The 15189-nt window shown below is 37.5% G+C and overlaps 2 protein-coding genes across 2 annotated transcripts; one reads left to right on the top strand and one right to left on the bottom strand.

Annotated features, from left to right (window-relative positions):
* Positions 1 to 8016: 8016 nt before the first annotated feature.
* On the top strand, positions 8017 to 11404 carry LOC140814449 (conserved oligomeric Golgi complex subunit 4-like). Its single transcript, XM_073173449.1, has 2 exons — positions 8017 to 9651; positions 10623 to 11404. The coding sequence occupies exons 1-2, from the start codon at positions 8059 to 8061 to the stop codon at positions 11250 to 11252; spliced, it is 2223 nt and encodes a 740-aa protein (XP_073029550.1). The 5' UTR covers positions 8017 to 8058; the 3' UTR covers positions 11253 to 11404.
* Positions 11405 to 12498: 1094 nt separating this feature from the next.
* Positions 12499 to 14288, bottom strand: LOC140814229 (putative UDP-glucuronate:xylan alpha-glucuronosyltransferase 5). The gene is made up of 2 exons (XM_073173147.1): positions 13743 to 14288; positions 12499 to 13415 (listed from the first exon to the last, which is right to left on the bottom strand). Exons 1-2 carry the CDS (start codon positions 14281 to 14283, stop codon positions 12499 to 12501), a joined length of 1458 nt encoding a protein of 485 aa, XP_073029248.1. The 5' UTR covers positions 14284 to 14288.
* Positions 14289 to 15189: the final 901 nt, after the last annotated feature.

The following is a 15189-nucleotide window of genomic DNA, read 5'->3' as shown; positions in this document are numbered from 1 at the left end:
TGATAGTCCAGTCATCAGAGATCAGGTGGGGAGTAAATCCAAGTTTGGAAGATCGGCTACTGAGGATAAGTTAGTAGACGCTGATGACGATCTGTTAAGTGAGGAGGACGATCAAAGAGAAAAAACAATCAATTTTTACGTTGGAGAGTTTCACATCACTGTGGATTGTGCCACAGGAGTAGTGATACTACCTCAGAGATTTAAGATGATGGAAGAAGAGGATGGGGAGTTGATGTCCCAAGAATCAGTGCAAAAGAAAGAGCATGCAAATAAACTCCCTGAAGGGAGTTCAAGAGTGATTATCAAGCAGGGCCACCCAAATAAGCCCCAACAGGTGATACTTGAGAAGCCTACACCGGCCATGACCAAGCACATCAGGCCATTGTACATCAAGGCCCATGTCAATGGGAAACCAGTGTCTAGGGTCTTGATTGACAATGGCTCAGCTGTGAATGTTCTTCCGGTAAGAATGTTGAAAAGTCTCGGCAAAAATGAAGAAGACTTGATTCCTTCGGAAGTTTCGGTTGCTGCATTTACAGGGGAAACTACCAAAACCATTGGGGTATTCCCCGCTGATGTTATTGTGGGGAGTATGTCATCTTTATGTGCATTTTTCGTGGTAAACTCCTCCGCCAACTTCCAAGCGTTGTTAGGCAGAGATTGGATCCATGCAAACCAGTGCATACCATCCTCAATGCACCAGCTTTTGTTATTTTGGAAAGGGGATGACGTGGAGGTCGTAGAAGCGGATGGACAGCCCTTTCAAACAAGTGCAAGTGCAGTGGAGGCCAGATATTACAATGGGGATTTTGGGCCTATCAAAATTCGTAGCAACAGCAAGAAAGAAAATCCGTTGTACATGCAAACACCAACTCCAAGCTCGGTGTTGGAAAGAATCCTCAAACCTACTGTTATCGTGCCGTCTAGGCCGATAATTCAGCCGCTGATTGAGGAGATTGATGGTTGATTTGAAACAGAAAGAAAGAGAGGTAGCTGCAACCTCTATATGGAAGGCGCATGTGCAGCAAGTACTGGACAAAGTAGTGGGAGAGGAAGCATGGGACACCTATGGAACCGAGGTTGTCCACGAAGAGGAATACGAGGAGGATGAACTCCAAGTTGATGAATTGTTGATGGCGCCATCTCAAATGGAAGATGGCCAACACGAAGTGCAAGACCCGTTGGAAGAGATCAACTTAAGAGAATTTGATGATCCTAATATGGTATATGTGAGCACATTGCTGGAAGAAGGAATTAAGCAAGATTTGATCAGCTTGTTAAGGGAGTGAGTAAAGAGAACATAAAGGCTAATATCCAGCGGGGAGTTGGCATTTGAGGCCACTTTGGCATTGTTTCGAATAATTAAAATCCGAGTTCTTAGTAGCTTTCATTCTGGTTGGAAGGAAATTACATGGAATGAGATTTCATACCACCAAAACATGGCTGGAAAGAGTTCCGGAGAATGAGGAGTTAAAGCTCACCAAACGAGGCAACAACGATGAATGAAGAAATAAAAGAGCAGAATGAGAACACTGTGCAAACAACAGAAGAGTATGGAAGTTTTGCTTTAATATAAGAGTAGGCTTACTGGCCACTTTTGTATACGTGTAGTTCGTTATTTCGAGACGTCATATGATGTGAGCCTCGGGGCCACTGATGTAAATATCCATTGTTTATGATTCAATAAAGAAACTGATAAAATGAAATCGTCCAGCAGACCATTTTCATCATTTTGGAGGTATCTTGTTTCATTAGGGAGTCAGGTAAGGAAATAAAAGCAAACAGAGAGGCTGATATTAAGCAGGGAGTTGACCTTTGGAGCTACTTTGGTATGCCTATGTTCTTTATTACTTACATATTGTGAAATATGGATAACAAAGTGGACTCTATAGCCACTTTCAGGGCTACAGTAGCTTTCGTGCTACTTGAAAGGAAGTTAAGTATGTGGGGAGTTGGCCTTATGGCCACTTTTACGTAAATTTGATTGATGTTTTTATTATTCTTATGTTACGAGGAATCATTGATAAGGTAGGCTATACAGCCACCGTATAAATGATTGATTGCATGTGCAATGACAGGCTCGTGAAGTAGGCCTTTAGGCCACTTAGAATATGGCAAGAAAGACCACACTGAGCGGGTAGTTGAGCTCACCGAGCGGAACAACGAATAATAAAGGAAGAACATAAAAGAACAAGGGCGCTATGCGAGCCACAAGAGGACCCAGAAGCGGACTTTGGTATGAAAATAGGCTAACTAGCCATTTTTTTATGTGTTTAGTTCTCTATTGTAAGACTTGATTTGAAGTAGGCCTTAGGGCCACCAATGAAAATATCTGTTGGTTATGATCAAATGAAGTTGGCCAGTAGGCCACTTTTATCATATTGGATTCATTTTGTTTCGATAGGGAACCAGGGGAGGAAATAATTGCGAGCGGGGAGTTTTAAGCCAACATATGGTTTTGATTGAAAATATTGAAGTGAAGTGGGTTAAGTGGATTAAAAACGAATAGAAAACCCATTCCCAACATCCAATACACAACACCCCGTACAAATCCACCTTCGTTCCACATCCGTCACCCAACAACCACAACACCAAACCAACAGTCAACAACTCAAAGGCGGAATCACCGCATGCAAGAACAGTAAATAAACGTGTATGCGGGAAAGGGGTCCAACTGAAGTGCAATGCATGCAAATGGCTGCTTGGGTATGGGGAATGTGACCCAAGTGATATGCAACACACAAAGAAAATATTAGAGTTACCTCTTGGCTACCAATTCATGGCCATATGCACGTTCATTGAACAAGAGAGTCAGTGATCTAGCGGAGAGTTATGCCAACACATGGCTTGAATCAGTTGTTTGTCGGTGGGGTACACAAAACCACCCAACTCCCCACAGGAACTCGATACTAGAAAAGAAACAAAGGCAGTGGCATGTAAACATCTACAAGGAGCCAACATGGAAATAACATAGAGTAACATGGCAGTGATCAATATTGTGGCAAACCAGTCGTCATTCCCTCAAATTTCTCCAGGAGAGTCAAAGTGCCTCAGGGTTAATAATGCAAAGCAGAAAGAAATAAAGAGTCTACTCCAATCAAGACAGCAAGAAATTTCAAGGAAGAATAGCATCACATAGTACTCGAGAAAAATGGAGAAAGATTACCAATAGCTGTAGAAGAAGCAGAAACAACCGAAGGAAAATCTTGTAAGGTCGTGGTAGCCGCAAAACCATGGCTCGAGAAGATAGTAGTGTTCGCTCTTGCAGGGCGAGCAGATTCCGTTAGAAGCTGTGGTGAACCGAGGAGCCACGACGGTTGGGGAGTCTGTCTAGCCGAGAATGAAAACAACAAAATTTTAATGTATTTCTCATTGAGCAAATTCACAAACACCATGAAGGCACAATGGTGAAGAGGGGTTGTGGCCAGATTTTAAAATCTAGAAATTGAATGAAGAAAGTGAGGTGTGGGATTATGCAAGATGGAGTAGGAGAAACGCCGGCGAAGGAAATGCGAGCAAGCTCTAAGGGCAGCGATCTTCCAGCGGCAACGAGAGTAATCGGACAAAGGAGAGGCAGAGAGGTTGAAGAAAGTGGGATAGGGAGTTTTGAATCTGGAGAATGAAGAAAGCGGGAATGAAGAAAACCAAGAGACAGTGGCTTGAAATCCAATTGTGAATGGGCTTGGGTTATTCAGCCCACTATCATAAGCCCAACTCACATACAAATAAAATCACGGGCCGCTACAAGTACAATTAAAATTGGGCTCATACACAAGCATTTTGGCCCGATGGGCCAATGCTTGCGGGGGGCATTTGTTTGCACCAAAAATTAAATTGAGCCCAACTAATTGTCTAAGCCCAAAAATTTAAATTGATAGAGAAAAAGAAGAAGCCCATTAATGTATTTAAATAAGCAGATAACGTCCAAGAGATCGTGGAGAGAGAAGGAGATCGTTGGAGAAAATGGGAAAAGATCGTGAGTCATGGGAGATTGGAAGGAACCGCACCGCACAGTAAAGAAAATGGAGGAATCGGCAAACAACACACACACAACTCTACACAGACAAAAATCTGCAAAAAAACTCTCTGCTAAATTTACAATTTTCAAGCAATAGTTTTTCAAGCTTTTCAGTATATTTCTAGCGTCTTCTCATTTTAGATTTCAGTACAAGTTATTATATTTTCAAGTTTTGATGAATTCCTACAGTTTTGTAAATTCAAAATCATGTCGGAGGTTTATTTGCATCGATTCACAATAGTTTTCTTTATTTTGGCATTGCATTTGTTTTAGGAGACTATAACTGACGGTCGAATTTAGAATTCACGTCGCTTGAATTTTTAGAAGTTAGATTTTTATCATTTTACACAAATCGGTGCATTTTCGCACCTGGCACGCCCGCAACACCAAATATTGTGCAAACAAAATTACTCTTTCGATATTATTTTTATTACTTTATCATTATTTCTATTTTTAAAACGAATGTAAATCAAATAAATCCGTATTTTATCGAATGGTTATTGGGTTGACAACTTTCGACAACTACAGTAATGTAGTCAATATCTGTGCAACAAAGATTGACGTGATACTCGAACTATCGAACTTTTATTATTATTATTATTATTATTATTATTATTATTATTATTGCTCCATAAGCTGAAATCGTTCACTTTAGGCGCCCTTCACCTCGGACCCGACATGATTGTGAGAAAAGGTAAATCATGGTGACTCAGCCAACCAGCAGCAACTAGACCTTATGCTACGCCGCGCACAAGGAGCTCCCTCTCATTGGAGAGAATTTAACTCTCACACTGCCGCTTGCGAGACTCGATCTCTTATTATTATTACATTGAGAGGTAAGATTTTTGTTGTTAAGCGATCGAATTTGTTTGTCCTATCCTGGAAAATATTTCAAAGACACAAATAAATCATAAAAATTATGCGAGATATTTTACGATTTAATTTTGTGACATAGATATTTGACTCAATCTATTTAATAAAAAATATTTTTTTTGTTAAAAAATATTAATTTTCATATGTTATAAGTCAGATCGACTCATATCACACATATATATTCACGAGAACATCCATACCATACATAAATAACCCACTAGTGGAGTTTGGTGCCCGATCAACTACCCTATGTTTGCCCATGGTCCCCAACAAACACTTTCCAGCCATTAAATTTAACAAATCTCTTTCATTTCGCAGTTGTAAAGGAAAATTTTCAAGCATCCACTTTTTCGAACGAGTACGTTACATAAAGTTTGTTCAATGAGATTTATATGTTAAACTATTGCATGATACATCCATCATAGTCCAAAATAATACTCCATGTATGAATTGCTTTATGAAATTCTTCAATAAAATTTATTTATTTTAAAAACTGAAACAATCTGTATAGAAATAAAAAATAGTAAATATGTCGTGCCATTTATCATAGTTTTGATACTATATTTTATTAAATGACTAATCACATCCATCGATTTACTTTTTTGTTAAGTACACCTTCTTTTCGAAAACTATGATTAAAAAAAGTTTGAGTTCGAAATCATGCATAACTTATTATTATCCAAGATTTGACTAGTTAAAAACAAGAAAAGATCTTTTGTGAGACGCTCTCACGAATCTTTATCTGTAAGATCGGTCAATCTTACTAATATTCACAATAAAAGTAATACTTTTAGCATAAAAAGTAATATTTTTCATGGATGACCCAAATAAGAAATATATCTCACGAAATACGACATGTGCGACCGTCTCACACAAATTTTTGCCTAAAAACAAATAAACATTATATCCGGAGAAAATCAAATCTAAATCAACAATGAAATCGTGACGGAGTGCCCAAAAGGTAACTAGAATATTGTGATAGTGTTTAAAATATTCTCTAAATATAAAAATGAAGATATTGTGGTCCGAATGAATCTCGCATTATCGTTAATCTCTATTAATATTTTGGCTTTACATCAATTTTCCAGAGCTGATGAAGGAAAGAAGATGGGACGAACTAACCACGCAAAGAGTTGGCAAGTTGATCAGTTGCCTCACTACACCTCCTTTTGCAATGGTTGTCCTGCTGGTGGAGAAAATCAGAAATGATAGCTACGGCAAACCAAAAAAATGACATCAAGTATTGTTCGTGTACAACTAATAGAGTAGTAACACGGTTTTTGCCCAAAAAACTTTGAATGATGGGGAAGATTTAGAGTTTATGGATCAAGTTCCATTATTGTTATGCATCAGGTTATACAAATGGACATTTTACCTTATGAGTGAAATCATTTTTACTTTAAAAAAAAACATGTGTAGTTTTAGTAATGGACAAATTCAGTCATTTCAAGACGTTTAGGAGTTTCAACCGTTATGTCAAGGAGTCAAACCGTTGTATTTGTTGAACTCTAGTTGCAAGAGTTCAAATGACAAAATTTACCCATCTGAAAATCCAATGTAGCACAAAGATTCAAACCATCATACAATTTTGAGCATTTCTATAAGGATATTGCAAGTCCGTTCTGATAAATGCTGCAAATAGAAAGATCATACAATATAGTACCAACACCAGAAGTGACAAAGTTACGTATTTGGTCTACGGTTTGTCAGTTTTTCAAATAGCATAGACTTAAAATCGCAAAAAACAAGAAGAACATTTAATGATATGTATAAAGATTGAAAAATACTTGTCCATAGTGTTGGAAAGTAGTACAGATGATCATAAAATTCGACCGTTATAGCTTTTCAAATTTAAATATGTAGAACATTCAAGTTTAGAAACTTTTTTGGCAGTTGTACCTTCATGTGCAGTTAGAAGAAATCCACATGCTTCCTCGGCAGATTCACAAGAGAATATAATTTTAAACTTATTAGCATTAACAACATTAAAAATTGCATTCAAGTCTTTCAAATTGTTGTTAGCCAATCGATACTCATTATTATTCCAAGTTTCTTCAGGTTTGAGAATTTTATTTTCCTCTTCATCTGCCTTTGTTAGGTGCTCATATCCTGCAAAATTTATTTTCAGGCTTTTTAATCAATGGATTTTGTGGGAATATTTCACCCTACCTCATGGGGCACTGCTCTCCATTAGAAGATCAAAGGACCAGCTTTAACCACACATATGCGGGGTCCACCAAATTCTTTAAAATCAACGGTCCAGATCTTGTTGGGGGCACTGCCCCCACAGGTAGCATCAACATACCGATTTTATGAACACCCTCATGCTTCATTTTCGATACGAGTAATTTGTACCATCAATAGTGGTGGTTTGGAAATAGATCCTTTTTTACACATAAAATTTCTTACAAAATCAAACAAACACAACCAAGATCACACTATAATAAATAATAAATCTTTTCTGATGACAATTGTTATTTGTGTTTTCTTGCAATGTTATTACTTGTTCTTTATCGTTATTTATTACGCGTGTGAATGATAAAACAAAGAACACAAAGATACTGGCATTTTAATATCGTTCAGACAAAAGACCTAAGTTTGTTGTGCCACGCTTAGCTTTTAAATGAATCCACTAAATATAAATTGTTATTTATTCAAACTAAAAAAACTCTCTCTTTTTATTGACGCCTCTATGACTAAGTATTAGACTTCATTTGATGAGCACCACTCGTAATCTTAATCTGCCTCAATAAAACTCCCTTTGATAACATGGACAGTTCTCTCATGAGAACATCACAACGTTGCACCACTAGTAACTGAAAACCACAAAAGCAGAATGATAAAAGTGAGACTATCATAAAATTTAGATTGGTTTCGATTTAAAAGTGAGGTTATTATTTTCAATTTAGAAGAGTGGTTTGATTTAAAAAAGAAATTTTATTTAGATGTTTGTTTATGTAAAATATATAGTGATTTGAAGAGGTTTTTAATATAATAAAAATAATAATTATGAAATTAAATATTTTCGGAAAATTATCACCACAATTTCACACGTAATAATAATATAATATAAATATTTCTATTTTAAGAATATTTTAGAATATCTATTGTTGATTTTGCTCACTTGTTCCGAAGAGGTACTGAGTCGTCTACTTGCGATACGACTCATGGCATCTACACCGATGAGTGAGGCGGACGCCGACGCCACCATTAATTCAGTGTCTGTACAATTCGGCACGGTGGAAGCGCTCGAGCACGTGAGGAAACTGACGGACGTGGGAGCCACGACGCGTCTCCTTCACCAATGCATTGCCTATCAGCGAGCGATAGATTTGGAGCTCGAATCTCTACTTTCTCAGCTCTCCGAGTTGGATCTCCAGCTCTCGAATCTCCACAAATCGACCGAGGTTTTGGAGATAGTGAGGGCTGACTCTGAGTACATGCTTTCCAACGTCTCCTTCACCTCTGCGCTCGCTGATCAGGTATCCGCCAAAGTCCGCCAACTCGACCTCGCACAATCGCGAGTTCAAGACACGCTCTTCAGAATAGATGCCATCGTCGACCGATCCAACTGCCTGGACGGCGTTCACAAATCTCTTCTCGCCGAGGATTTTGAATCTGCTGCATCTTTCATCCAGACATTCCTCCAAATTGATGCCAAATTCAAAGACTCCTCAACCGCGGATCAGCGCGAGCAGCTCCTTTCCTATAAGAAGCAATTGGAAGGCGTCGCCAAGAAGAAACTTTCCTATGCTGTAGATCAACGGGATCATCCCACTATTCTCCGCTTCATCAAGCTCTACAGGCCTCTCGGTCTCGAAGAGGAAGGCTTGCAGATTTATGTTCAATACTTGAAAAAGGTAATTTCCGTGAGATCAAGAATGGAATTTGAGCAATTGGTAGAGCTTCTGGAGCAATCGAATAATAACACTAACGTAAATTTCGTTTCTTGTTTGACGAATTTGTTTAAAGACATTGTCTTGGCTATTGAGGAAAATATTTCGATTTTGATTGATTTGTGTGGTGAGGATGGTATTGTCTATGCCATTTGCGAGCTCCAGGAGGAATGTGATTCGCGGGGTTCTATCATTTTAAAGAAGTATATGGAGTATAGGAAATTGGCGAAATTGACATCTGAAATTAATTCATATAAGAACGATTTGCTCTCTGTTGGGGTGGAAGGGCCGGAACCTAGGGAGGTTGAACTGTACCTGGAAGAGATACTGTCATTGACGCAATTGGGTGAAGATTACACAGATTACATGGTTTCAAAAATAAGGAGTTTGACCTCTGTGGATCCAGAGTTAGGACCTCGAGCTACAAAAGCTTTTAGGAGTGGGAATTTCAGTAAAGTTACGCAGGATGTAACTGGTTATTATGTGATCCTGGAAGGATTCTTTATGGTGGAGAATGTGAGGAAAGCAATTCAAATAAATGAGCATGTGCTCGATAGTCTTACAACGTCTATGGTCGATGATGTGTTTTATGTTCTGCAGAGTTGCTGCCGGAGGGCTATTTCTACCTCCAATATTAACTCAATGATTGCGGTGCTGAGCAGTGCTGTGAGTTTACTAGGGGGTGAGTATTGTGAGGCGTTGCAACAAAAGATGAAGGAGCCTAATCTTGGGGCAAAGGTTTTTTTGGGTGGTGTTGGAGTGCAGAAGACAGGAACAGAGATTGCCACTGCCTTGAACAACATGGATGTCAGTGGTGAGTATGCCTTGAAACTTCGCCACGAGATCGAAGAGCAATGCACTGAGGTACTTACAGACTTTGTTTCCCTTATACGTGTGTTTCATCATCATCATCATATCATATTCCCACTAGTTGCGGGGTGATACGTGTGTTTCTTATTTCTAAATGTGCTTCTGCAGTTATTATTAAGTTTGGATTTGATATCCTATATGTTACATATTTTCTGAAGTTCTTTGGGAGCTATTAGAGAAACTACAGTCAGTGACAAATGATGGTTGATATACTCGGTTGACTGTAAATACCATCAGTTGCATTTGGCCTGCGGATTTCTTCTGCTAGCAATTATGCAATATCTTCCAGAATTTAGTTTGCAGTAGTGGACTTGATGGCCAGGGAGAGAGCAACATTGTATAGGATTGCCTTTTAAGGTCTTCTTCAATTTTGTTTGTGGTTAGGATCTTTATCAGTCATGCTACTCTATCTTGAATAGCTGAATAGATTGTATTTCAATTAAAGGAATTTGCTTCTTCTTTTTTTGTTGAAGTACTTTGTTTTGAATCCAAGCGTTTGAACATGGAGAAAAATGGTTCAAACTTATAGATGAGGAGTAGTTTGTGATTATAAACTTTATAGAAATCTTCATACAGTATCGGTTTTTAAGTTGTATTCAACTTCGAATGTGTGGGAAGATTTTCGTCCCAGACACCGCATGAATTTCTCATGTAGTGATTTGTGGCAGGGTAGCATCAATTTGGCAATATCCGCTTATTTTCACTGTCCATGTTCATTATTTTTGTGGTAGATCAATTATTTTTTGTTGTTTATACTGAATGTATCCCTGCAAACCCTGGTTAGGTGCTCAAGTACATCTTTCTAATGTTAATGATTGATGTTCTCATGGGACATGCGTGAATGCTTTTTCCCCAAAATGTATGCCTTCAAAACCATAGGATTCTTGTTCTGTGTTTTCTCCGCTATCTTATTCCTTATTCTTGGAAATACGTTGAAAGGACTAACTTCAGTTTCCTTGCATCAGGCGTTCTCTGCACCTGCAGATAGAGAGAGAGTTAAATCTTGCTTATCTGAATTAAATGAAATGAGCAACAATTTCAAGCAGACGCTAACGGTTGGAATGGAGCAACTCGTGTCATCCGTGACACCCCGAATCAGGCCAGTATTAGACAATGTGGCAACAATTAGCTATGAGCTTTCCGAGGCAGAATATGCTGACAACGAGGTTAACGATCCCTGGGTGCAAAGGCTTCTACATGCTGTTGAAACCAATGTGGGATGGCTTCAGCAATTGATGACTACCAACAATTATGACACTTTTGTACATCTTGTCATTGACTTCATTGTGAAAAGGCTCGAAGTCATCATTATGCAAAAACGATTCAGTCAACTAGGTGGCCTTCAGCTGGATAGAGATACCAGGACACTGGTCAGTCATTTCTCGAGTATGACCCACAGGACTGTTCGAGACAAATTTTCTCGTCTCACCCAGATGGCTACTATCCTAAACTTGGAAAAAGTCTCCGAGATTCTGGATTTCTGGGGAGAGAACTCAGGTCCCATGACTTGGAGACTGACTCCGGCTGAGGTTAGACGAGTATTGAGTCTAAGAGTGGATTTCAAACCTGAAGCCATATCTGCTCTCAAATTATAGCCCTTGATTTTCTCTCATGTTTTTTTTTTTACCTTGTGAAGTTAAAAGGTTTTAAATTTGTACAGTTGTAGCGATTAAGTTTTCAATCAATGTACTAATCATAAGTCGAGTTTATTTTTTGAACATATATAAAAGAATCATTATGAAATACAGGTTAACTGGCAAACTAGCATGTAGTAGGTTCCCCAACCTCAATCCGAGCTCGAGCTTGAACTCGAATTCATATTATGAATGATACAAATTAATTAATTAGACAATCCAACAAAAATTAAAGTTATGACAGATACATGATATTAATTATATTTCCTTCCTGTTTTCTATTTTATTTAAGACTGTTTTACTTTTTTTGGATTTACCTAAAACACCATCCATCTTATCAAACTAACTACATTGTATTACTACCTTATAATAACATTTATCTCTATATTTTATTTTGTTTCGATTTTTCAATTTCAAAAATTAATAATTTTAATTATAATTTTTTTAAAAAAAATTAACTTTATTTTTTTAACGAAACACGTATATGTGCCACGATCCTCTAGTTAATATAATACATGGATGTGAACACACTAGAAGCGTGAAAAATCATAGTAAGGAATTAGAAATTAAAATTCTATAATTTTTTTAAAGACATTTCGGTGAAAATAACTATTCTTCTTCACTATACAAAGTTGATATATATAAAAATACATGTTTACACGTATTTTACAATAACTTTTATTTTAAATTTTACTGAAACCCATCTTTGGAGGGTTTGACATCAAATAGACGTCTGACCCTATTACAACAATCTTGCACTTATCTTTAAAAGTCGACATGTATCCTATTTACGATTTTGTCGTGTGTCTCATTCCTTCACGGATCATTTCACCCTACATGTGGGGGTAGTGTCCTATGTGTAGATCCACGGTCCAGATTTAGTCACAAGTACATAAGGTCCACTTTTTTTTTTTCAAAATTACAAATGTGGATAAATCTGGACCGTGGAAATCCTGTGGGGACAGTGCCCCCACAGGTAGGGTCGAGCGATCCCTCATTCACATGACAATACAAATCTAATTAATTCTCTAATTTATACTATACTTTCCATAAATTATATAAAGTTCTTATAATTCATTCGGATTTTTATTCAAGAAATTTCTAGTTTTAGGGGAGAAGCAATAATGATATCTCCACAGTATAGTTGCATAATACATTTGAACTGAAAAAAATTCAGTTTATGTTTTTATATTATAAAAAAAAAAAACTATTCGTATGGAAAATATGTATTAGTCAAATAATGAGAAAAATGGCTTCTAGAGTCTGTGATTTTGATCTTCCAATGACCATCAGGATAACTTCCATTCCTAGCCATTTCTCTGTACATTCTCACATTGGCCTCCATTTGAGGACTCAACTCACAATGGCTCCTGAGTTCAGCCGGCATCTCGTCGTAAATTCGCCACCATATCCCATGCGCGGAGTCGCTACCGAAGCGTTGATTTTCGAGTACATCCCAGTTACAATCATAATCTTTATAGCACATCCATGGCTTCAATCCTAAGTAATGCAAAGCATAAGCATCGTCAGGGATGTCTCGTTTCCCGTCTAAGATCGCGATGAAATCCTTGAGAAAATTCAGCTTAGTTGGCAACCTATGCCACCACATGAACATTTCATTAAGAAATCCTTGATCCCCTCCATTGTAAGATACAACTCTATACCTTTGCTTCATTAACATCTCGAACGTGCAAGTGGATGGCTCGATCAACATGAATCCGGAGTTGAAAACATGCCTGCTGTTCCCTGAAGCAGATAGTTGAGGATACGCGAAGAACCCGTCGGTGTTGCGTAGGATGATGAAGTCGGAATCAATGAAGATTAGCTTGTCATATTCCACAAGTTGCCATATCCTGAGTTTGCTGTAGTTCCATTCATTATATGTTCCTTTCTGCGCATAAGGGCTGTGTATTCTTTGAATGTGCTTGATCTTCCATCCTGCTGATTTTAGGTTTTCTAAAGATTTCTTGGAAATGAAATCATCAACTAGGAGGATTAGGTCTCTTGTTGTGTTGGATTTGATTATGCTTTGGGCTAAAGTTATTGCACCACAGACATAATCTTCTGATGAATGAATCACACTTACATATGCTTCTTTGGGCTTGTGGGATGCTGTCGACACATCTGAAACGTCGTACGTACGAGGAGATTATCAGTCGCCAAAAGATAAACGGGAAATTAGCCTTCAGTCGCCAAAAGATAAACGGAAAATTAGCCTTCAGTCCCCAGCCGTCGATTTTTTTTGTATTCAGTCCCTGGGTACTTTTTTAGTACCACATTTCCACATGAAGTATACCACATTTTGTATGACATAGTACCACAATTTTGTGGATAGGGAGTGAACCCAAAGAAATGTTTTGATTGAGGATTTTTCACCAACTTCCACGAAGATAAATCAAAATTTAAGAGCGTGCATTTATAAAATATATTGCCCGAAAGAAAAAATATTACCTGGTTTTAGGAATGGAGGGGCAAGCTGACAGGAACCAACGGGCATGAGCACCTTTTGTTGTAACCTTTTCAAATCAGGCTTATAAATCCAATAATTCTCTTCATGCCACAATAGATCATCACATCTAAATATCTCCAACAAAGGACCACAAGATCCAATAAACACTACAAAAACTTGCCCATTTTTCTTCCTCACACTTCTAACCAGCAAGTTGGCCACAACTAAATTCACTTGCAACCTTAAAACATCCTCGAATGTTTTGCTATGTTTCCCTCCTCCACAAGGAACGTTAGCCACAACCAAATCCAAGTCTCTGTATTCTTCGAAACTCGGCATCGGAATCTCCGGACAATCTAGTGAGTCCCATGGCAAACTTTCATCAATCCATTGAGGAAATAAGTCGCTCCATTTTATATTCTCGGAAATTTTCTCGAAATGCACATCGACCATGTCCACTTCTTGATCTCCATATGTTGTTTTTTCGCCTATTGACGGATTCGTGGTATGAACTAACCCGATTTTCATTCTTTTGTTATCCATTTTTCTTGACACGATCTGGTACCATCTTGGTTTTCTATTACTTGTAGGAAAGGTCAAATTTAAGGATTTATTTTTTGGCTGGTCTAAACAATTTTGATGAATTCTTTCGTGGTATAGAATGATCAGAAAGATTAGGGATAGTGAAAATGTGAAGAGAGAAAAATTAAAGAACTTTATTCGTGTCATTTTTTGTAGTGTATATGATACAAGGCTTTGAGAACTTGTGGTTCAATCTTGTGTGAAAAAGTTTGAAGTATATATTTATGCATGGGATTAATTTGTATGTTTGTTTGCAAAGCCATGTGAAGTGTATGCCAAATATTTTATCCAATTCCCAAAAATTGTTTGTGGTTTTAATGAGTTGGTGATGCAAATGGAAATCAGAATTGCCTTCATATGTCAACAAATATTCACAATTAATGAAAGGATAAAATCAATTAATATAGAGGAATTTTAACTAAAACAATGTATCTTTTCGGGATATTCTCAATTATAAGTTATTAGGATACTAACAAATATATTATATTCATGCACATAATGTCGAATTAGAATTCATAAAGTGGATAAGCATGTAATACCACATTCATATAATACTTAACTCATTAATTGTTTTGAAAACAAAAGGAAAGTTTGACCTGTGAAATGATTTTTTTCTTTCTCGAATCTTCTAGGATCAAAATTGGACACAAATCAATGAATATTCTTTCATTTATGCATGACTTATTCGGTATTCCCCCTCTTGAAATGTTGAAGATTGTGTTTCTTGAAACAGGCTAGAGTAGATGAATGAAAACTATTATGATAATAGCTATTTTCTTGCAATAGAACAGCTCATATCTACACTACAGGGTACAGGCAATTAAAAGTTTTCCTTTCTGAGGAGAAAAAATAGTTGGCTCAATACCA

The sequence above is a fragment of the Primulina eburnea genome, chromosome 15 (genome assembly GCF_022965805.1).
Source record: "Primulina eburnea isolate SZY01 chromosome 15, ASM2296580v1, whole genome shotgun sequence".
Lineage (NCBI taxonomy): Eukaryota > Viridiplantae > Streptophyta > Magnoliopsida > Lamiales > Gesneriaceae > Primulina > Primulina eburnea.
This window is presented reverse-complemented; position numbering and strand designations above follow the sequence as displayed.